Source organism: Hordeum vulgare, chromosome 5H (genome assembly GCF_904849725.1).
Source record: "Hordeum vulgare subsp. vulgare chromosome 5H, MorexV3_pseudomolecules_assembly, whole genome shotgun sequence".
Taxonomy (NCBI): domain Eukaryota; kingdom Viridiplantae; phylum Streptophyta; class Magnoliopsida; order Poales; family Poaceae; genus Hordeum; species Hordeum vulgare.
Genome location: NC_058522.1, coordinates 565,435,485 through 565,443,865, shown reverse-complemented (window position 1 = coordinate 565,443,865; position 8,381 = coordinate 565,435,485). Strand labels below are relative to the sequence as shown.

The window sequence follows — 8,381 nt, the reverse complement described above, 5'->3', positions numbered from 1 at the left end:
TTAAAATTCTTGTCTTAACATTATCTTAAAATGGATGTATCTAAATACTAAAATTTGACTAGATACGTTCATATTTAAACAAACCTAAGACAAAATTTTTAAGACGGAGGGAGTACTTTAGAGTATTCACTCATTTTGTTTTGTATCTAGTCCATAGATAAATTTTTAAAAACACTTACATTTAAAAACCGAGGAAGTATTTTCTTTGATCAGCTCTTAAGAATTTCCTCAATAACTTTTATCATTTTGCCGTGCGACTTTATTGATATAAAGTAGGGCATATGCGTATTTGTTCGAGAAACTCACGGCCAATGGCCACAAGGCAACGGAGAACTATCTGTGAGAACCAGTATTATCTCCGCAGTTTATGTAAATCTGTAGCTCTAGCCGCGAGCATTGCAAAACGGGTTTCTTTGGGATCAGAAGTTCTTCAATAACGAGGAAAGTTTTGCTGGAACCAAGGTCCTATGATTCGCTCATCTAATTTTCTATCTGCTCTGAAGCCTGGATCATTTGTACAGTCCACTGGGCTTGAGACTCGTTGCTGCTTCCGTGGTCACCTCCTATTCTTCAGAAAGCTGAGGTTGAAGCTGGTGAAAAATTACAAGTGAAGATCAGATGAAAAATTATAAACTATTTATTGCCATTAATTTTTCGCTAGATGGTTATTTCTTCCTAAATAGGAGTAATTGGGTATACAAAGCTACCTTTGTTTATGTAGATGAGAGAGGGCCTTCAAGCAAAGTCATGTGTGATGCAATACACGGGCTACCCTTTGAACCTGGAGGGTTGCACCATGTGAAGGGGGCATGCATGGAAGCTTCTTTACGCTGATGATTCAACGGCACCTGCGAGTGCGACTGCGACTGCGCCTCCGAAACTGCAACTTTGTGATCCTGATGGATCAAAATGTGAGCTTTCGGATGCAAGGTGAACAACCAATAACTCGAGTGGCAAACAAACAATAATACACAAGATTCTCATGGTCAGTTCTCAACTATGATCTGATCTTCTGCAAGGAAGAGAAAATACCAACATACCTATTTTGCACACGAACGAAAGACCGATCGACTTACAATTGCGGTTTGGATAGGGTGAACTTGAATTTCAGTCTATGCCAGCCAGATTTTCCAAGAGACAACAGCGCTAACGCGACACATGAGATTGAGAAGCACAAGTGCTAACTAGCAGTTGTCAGAAACATTGTGCTAGCTAGATAATTGCTAATCCTTCCAATGAAGTGATCAGAAAAGAAATAATCGGTCAGTCGCATAACAATTTTAACTCCTGCAGATAGATGCCAAAATAAATTTTGCCAAAATGAATTATTACAAGAAGAGAAGGATGTAAACCACGCGTAATAAATACAGTGCCAAGGTGTACTTCCTGAATGAATAACTAGCAAGCACCATTCATCCGGCACAAAATATGGTCTTACCACAGGTGCCTGTGCCTGTGCCTGTAGAAAGAAACAGATGACAAAGCATAAGTTGTCCATATATAATCAGGAAGGCAGAAGAGAGAAGTTGAGAATTGAGTTTATAACTGGCTTGGAACTGGCTGTACCTCTTTGCATGAAGTAGGTTGAGGAGCAGGAGCAGGTTTGTTGAGGAGCCTGACCCAGGTGAGGGTGGTGTCGACGTAGCTGAGGAGAGGGAAAAGCTGGAGGTAGAAGGTGATCTCACCCTGCACCTCGCGGAGCTCGTCGGCGTGCCGCGCCCCCATGAGGCACCGGTAGAGGTACCCGCGGCGCTGGCAGGACCTGACGAGCGACAGCGCGCGCCGGAGCGTCTCCTCCAGCTGCTCCATGGGGTTCCTCGTCTCCGGTTGCTGCATGAGGTGCGCGGCGTGGAGCTGGTGCATCAGGTCCCCGATCATCCTGGCGCGGCGCGCGAGCTGCAGGCAGGTGGCTCTGTTCCTCCGGACCGTCTGCGCCGCGTCGGCGATCATCTTGATGAGCCCGTAGGCGTCCACTCCTGCAAACTGCGCAACCATGGCGGCCTGACCAGCTAGAGCCATTTCTTATCTTGGTTTGGTTCAGGATCAATCTTGGAGGAGCAGAGCCAGCCAGTGTCCCAAGAGGAGGAGGAGGACGTACGTGTTCACTCTGAAACTGGATCAGGGAGAGCAAGACCCAACTAGCTGCTCATAAAAAGGCCGCCCGCGAGATATGGTGTAGACAAGTGAAGGCGATGACTTTGACCAGCGTATGGGCAATAGTATAGTCAATACACACCATGTGCTCAATTATTTGATTTTTCAATCATGCCTCCATTATTGACATTTGGACAGAGATAGCTTAAGATGGGTCCAAAGATGGACAGGTTCCCGGAAACTTCAGGCTTCTAGAATGAACCATTTGTCAGAAATGAAAATGAGCAAGGCCTAGGGTGACCGGTCCGACGTGACACGGCCAACTGTTCAAGATTTGAATATTGGACGCCGTAGCGGCGCCGCATGTTTGCGTTCTCGTGGGGCGGCCCGGTAGCCAAATACTACGCACATGCAAACAGAGAAAAAGTATGGTACGCGTCTTGCTAGGCTGACAGCGCATACATGCATGGCTCCTCGTTTATTCTATCCTAGACTGGCCATGTCGTTTTTACCGTTCGCACCTGCTTCTTTTGTCCAAAGAAACATCAAATTTCTCATTAGACAACGCATCTTATAACCACTGTTAGTGTGAAAAAATGAAGGAAGAAAAAGTGATTAATTGCCAAGCTAAAAATTGCTCAGTTTCTAGATTACAAGAAGAGCTTAGTTGACATGCTAAAATGTGCCTAGTTTCCAGATTAGAGGTGTTTACTTACCGTGCAAATGCTTAGTCTCCAAACTACCCGTTCTTACTTATCATGCTAAAAAAATGCTTAGAAGTACTTAGTTACCATGCTAGAAGAACGCTTAATTTCCAGCTTAAAAGGTTCGTAGTCGCCAAGCTAGGAAAAACACGTAGTTTCTAGATAAAAAGGCTCTTAGTTGCCATGCTAGAAAAAATACGTAGTTTCCAGCTTAAAAAGGTTCTTAGTTGCCATGGTAGAAAAGAAACCTAAGTTTCAGATTAAAAAGTTCTCAGTTGCCATGGTAGAAAAGAAACCTAAGTTTCAGATTAAAAAGCTCTCAGTTGCCATGGTAGAAAGAAACCTACTTTTCAGATTAAAAAGTTCTTAATTGCCATGTAGAAAGTAGCTTGTTTTCAGATTAAAGAGTTCTTAGTTGCCAAAAATACCTAGTTTCCAGATTAAAAAGTTTTTAGTTGCCATGCTAGAAAAATACTTAGTTTCCAGATTAAAGAGTTCTTAGTTTCCAGATTAAAATAAGTAGCTTGTTATTTTAATTCTACCTAATTATGCGTGTTGTCTCATAAATCTCGTCATGTGATGCAGGGGTGCTTACGCGCAGCCACCAAATAGTACTTGTTTTGCTAGATTATAAAATACTTATCAGATTACAAGTACTTGGTATTCAATATGAATATTTTAGGTTGCGGACTTAGCTGCCAGATTTTAACCATATTTAGTTGTCATATTTAAATTACTTAGTTGTCATTAAATATGTTTTAGTTGCCCAAATTACAAGTACTTAGTTGTCTATTTTTGAAGCTTAGTTTCGTGCTTAGTTGTATATTTTAGATTGGAATTTATTTACTAGTCAACATTATATTTTAGATATGTATATAACAACGTGGATTTGTCGGAAAAAAGCACCGTCGCAAGGATTAAACATGCTTACCGCAAAAACATGATGACTGTAAAGAGCCATGCCGATGCGTACTTTGCCAAACACTGATGTTTTCTGGGGCATAGTGATCACACATTCTGTGGCAGTACGAACGTTTTCCGTGGAAAGTAGCGGTGTACTATAGCAACAGTGCGGTGAGGAGTATGCGGTTGCGCTGGCTCACTGGTCGTGCGTGCGATACCCGCATGAGGACAAGCCGCCGCACGGTAAGCATGAGATACGGCGCGGCTAGTTAGATTTTCCCTTGAATATTCCTTTTCATCACTAGACTAAAAGAACCATATATGTCCATGCACTATATGAGCAGCATTTAGAGAACGGAGTGAAGAAGCATTTGGTTGCTCGCATCGTTTTTAGGCACTTTACATATTTATCTCATCAGAGCCTCCCTAAGCATATGAAGGCAAAAAAAAAGTAACATACACATGTTGATTGGTTGCCTGCATATCCTCTTCCTACTGCTGGAATTTTGTATAATTATTTGGGTCAGCCCAATATATAATTCCTATTAAATCCTAGATGCCTACGCAATCTATTTGTGCAAGGCAAGAGGTGGAAATGTTTAGTCCCACACTGCTAGTTTAGAGGGAGTTGGACCTCCTTATAAGGAAGGATGTTTCCACACATGTATGAGCTTGAGAACAAGAGAGACATACACGCGCGCTCCTCCTCCTCCTCCGTCGCCCGCCTCGCCTCGTCACGACGCGGGTTGCGGGAACGAGCCGAACTAAATTTTGCCACGCACGACTGATATACGAAAGTCCACTCAGAGAAGCTGAACGTTTTGCTAGTGGATTTTGAAAGCAAACATTGCAGTTTCTGCTGCTGTCTGTTCGTTTCATATCCGGTCGCTCTCTTCGGCTCCCGACGCTGGCCTCTCGCCTCCTTCTCCTGCGCCTATAAAAGAGAGGTCGCTCCTCTCCAGAGAAGAAGCATCAGAAGTTCCCTTCGCCACCGGTTCCTTTCCCTGTGCTACTGCTACGTTCTTCCCCATCCCGTCTTGCGGTGTGCACCGTTCGTCGGGACAGTAGGCCTCCGAAACTCCGTCTCTTCGAGTCCTGTACGGGAGAAGGGCGATAAGGTTTTTGGGGAGCGCTCAGCGCGACTACTGGCTTCCATCACGGACACCGACGATTTCTTCCCGGACGATGACTACTTCCCCGAGGTCGACCACCTCTCTGATAACATGGTCAACGACAACGCCAACACCAATCCTACTGCTGTCGCAACTCAGTACGTACTCATGTTCTTCTTCTTTCAGTTCCTACCGCAACTTCTTGCTATAGTATCTCTTCTAGATATGTTACGTTTCTGTTCATCACTTTATATGATACCTTGTCTATATAGAACGGTTACACATATGTTCTTTTCTAGATCATATGTGCACATATCTTTTTTCATTTCATCTCTATATTTCATGCCTTCTTCCTTCTTTATTATGATGTTTATGTTTTTTCTAGATTTTTCTATAATAAAATCCTATGGTAAATTGCTTATATTTCCAACAATTCAAAAACCTTATTATAGGCAATTCACCCCCGAGTGGTTTTGCTGCCTCCATGAGACCTCCTATGTTTGAGGGTGTTCACTACAAGAGATGGCATGTGAGAGTTGTTCTATGGTTTCAAACCATGAGCTGCTATGACGCCACTCTTGGCAAACCTGAAGGAGATCATGATGCTCAACATGAGCTAGCCTTTCAGAAAATGGATATCTTGTTTAAGGTTGCTCTCTTGAGCGTTCTTGGTGAGAACATAGTTGATGCTTATGCGTCAATTGATAATGGAAAAGATATGTGGGATGCACTCGAGACCAAGTTTGGGGTCTCGGATGCTGGCACTGAGTTGTACATCATGGAACAATTCTATGACTACTGGATGACTGAAGAGCGCTCTGTGGTTGAGCAAGCTCACGACATACAGTCATTTGCAAGAGAACTTGAGCACTTCAATTGCTTGCTACCGGACAAGTTTGTTGCCGGAGGCATCATCACTAAACTTCCTCCTTCGTGGAGGAACTTTGCTACCTTACTGAAGCATAAGAGACACGAGTTTTCCGTTCCGGATCTCATAGGCACTCTTGATGTGGAAGAAAAGGCGAGAGCAAAAGACACACGTGCTCGAGCTATTGAGGGAGGTTCTAGTGCCAATCTGGTACAGAAGAAAAACTTCCAGCCCCACAATTTCAAGAACAAGGGCAAGTTTGATGGTAAAGCAAAGTTCGATGGGAAGAACAAGGTTGTACAACACACCAACTTCAAGAAGAAGAATGACAAGAAGAAAGGTGTTTGTCATGTGTGTGGAGATCTTGATCATTGGGCACCTAACTGCCCTAATCGTTATGACAAGCGTCAACATGGGAAAGACGGCAAATCTGCTAATGTCGTCATTGCTGACACTGACGTTGAGGATGTTGGGTATGGTATATTACCCACTATTCTTTCAGTATGTCATTTTCCTGATTGGTTGATTGACACGGGTGCTAATGTGCATATATGCGGAGATATTTCCATGTTTTCATCTTATCAGTCCGCGGGAACTTCCACCGTCCTGATGGGCAACGGTTCACGTGCTTCTGTTCGTGGTGTTGGCATGGTCGATCTGAAGTTTACTTCGGGAAAGGTCGTGCGGCTGAAGAACGTGCATTATGTCCCCTCCGTCAATAAAAATCTTGTTAGCGGATCTCTTTTGTGTAGAGATGGCTACAAGCTTGTCTTTGAGTCTAATAAATCTGTAATATCCAAGTATGGAACTTTTGTTGGTAAGGGCTACGAGTCAGGAGGCCTGTTCCGTTTATCCTTGGCGGACGTTTGCAATAAAGTTGTTAATCATGTTTACAACAATAGTGAATCAAATGTGTGGCATTCACGTCTTTGTCATGTTAATTTTGGTTGCATGTCGTGACTAGTCAAATTGAACTTAATCCCTAGCTTTAACACCGTCAAGGGATCTAAGTGTCAAGTTTGTGTGCAAGCCAAACAACCTCGTAAGTCTCACACGACTGCCGAAACGAGAAATCTAGCACCGCTAGAGCTCATACATTCAAATCTATGTGAAATGAATGACATTTTGACAAAAGGTGGAAAGAAATATTTCATGACACTAATTGATGACTCCACTAGATACTGCCGAGTGTATCTTCTGAAGTCTAAGGATGAGGCTTTGAACTTTTTCAAGATCTATAAAGCTGAAGCAGAAAACCAACTTGATCGAAAGATCAAGAGGCTTAGGTCCGATCGTGGAGGAGAGTATTTCTCAAATGAATTTGATTATTTCTGTGTGGAACATGGTATAATCCATGAGAGGACGCCTCCCTATTCACCTCAATCAAATGGGATAGCCGAAAGAAAGAACCGTACTCTAACTGATTTGGTTAACGCCATGTTAGATACATCGGGTCTCTCCAAGGCATGGTGGGGGGAGGCGATATTGACTGCATGTCATGTCCTGAATCGAGTTCTCACAAAGAACAAAGAGATAACTCCATTCGAGGAATGGGAAAAGAAAAGGTTAAAACTCTCATATCTACGAACCTGGGTTGTTTGGCGAAAGTTAATGTGCCAATCCCAAAGAAGCGCAAGCTAGGACCAAAAACTGTGAATTGTGTTTTTCTGGGATATGCTTTTCATAGCATTGGATATAGATTATTGGTTGTAAAATCTGAGGTATCTGACATGCATGTCGATACAATCATGGAGTCGAATGATGCGACTTTCTTCGAAGATATCTTTCCCATGAAGGATATAGCTACCTCATCTAATCAGGAGATGCCTAATTCATCAAACCATGAATTAGTCACAATTACTGAACCTATCATTTTGATGGAACACTTTGAAAATATTGTGGAGGATGTTGGGTTACGTAGCATAAATTCAAAATTTTCCTACGCATATTCAGATCTTCCTATGGAGAGACCAGCAACGAGAGAGGGGTAAGGGCATCTTCATACCTTTGAAGATCGCTAAGCGGAGCGTTGCTAGAACACGGTTGATGGAGTCGTACTCGCAGCGATTCCGATCTAGTGCCGAACTACGGCACCTCCGCGTTCAACACACGTGCAGCCCGGTGACGTCTCCCGCACCTTGATCCAGCAAGGAGGAGGGAGAGGTTGGGGAAGAACTCCAGCAGCACGACGGCGTGGTGTCGATGGAGAGACGAGGTCTCCCGGCAGGGCTTCGCCAAGCACCGGCAGAGAGGAGGAGGAAGAAGGGCAGGGATGCGCCGAGAGAGAGGGAAAAGTCTATCTCCCAATGGCCAAAAGTGCCCGGTATATATAGGGGAAGGGAGGGGCTGCGTCCCCTTGAGAGTTTCCCCCTCCTGGGGGGCGGCAGCCCTAGATGGGGGCTGGTGCGGCGGCCAAAGGGGGAGGAGGGGTGTGGCGCACCCCTGGTGGGCCTTAGGCCCACCTGGCTTAGGGTTTGCCCCCCCCCCCTTTTCTCTCCCCTGCGCATTGGGCTGAGTGGGGAGGCGCACCAGCCCACCTAGGGGCTGGTTACCTCCCTTACTTGGCCCATCTTACCTCCCGGGGTCGTTGCCCCCCTTCGGTGGACCCCCGGGGCCACCTCCGGTGGTCTCGGTGGTCCCGGTACGTTACCGGTGATGCCCGAAACACTTCCGGTGTCCGAAACCATCCATCCTATATAT

General features: G+C 44.7%; 1 protein-coding gene across 3 annotated transcripts; it reads right to left on the bottom strand.

The window, feature by feature from the left end:
* Window positions 1–223: 223 nt before the first annotated feature.
* Window positions 224–2,181, bottom strand: LOC123399276 (cell number regulator 13-like). Of its 3 annotated transcripts, none has more exons than XR_006610348.1 (3): window positions 1,567–2,181; window positions 708–1,459; window positions 224–590 (listed from the first exon to the last, which is right to left on the bottom strand). XR_006610348.1 is itself a non-coding variant. In XM_045093696.1 (2 exons), the coding sequence occupies exons 1-2, from the start codon at window positions 2,017–2,019 to the stop codon at window positions 1,181–1,183; spliced, it is 732 nt and encodes a 243-aa protein (XP_044949631.1). In that variant the 5' UTR covers window positions 2,020–2,181; the 3' UTR covers window positions 224–1,180. The 3 variants fall into 3 exon arrangements, 1 of the variants encoding a protein (XP_044949631.1); XR_006610349.1 differs by having other exon boundaries at window positions 708–1,453; window positions 1,567–2,179; XM_045093696.1 differs by having other exon boundaries at window positions 224–1,459.
* Between the last annotated feature and the right edge of the window lie 6,200 nt (window positions 2,182–8,381).

Excerpts from the sequence above, each read along its gene's own strand:
- LOC123399276 (XM_045093696.1), bottom strand. The coding sequence starts at position 2,019 with ATGGCTCTAGCTGGTCAGGCCGCCATGGTTGCGCAGTTTGCAGGAGTG. Across the intron at positions 1,460-1,566 it reads AACCTACTTCATGCAAAGAG|GCACAGGCACAGGCACCTGT; the intron begins GTACAGCCAGTT and ends TTCTTTCTACAG.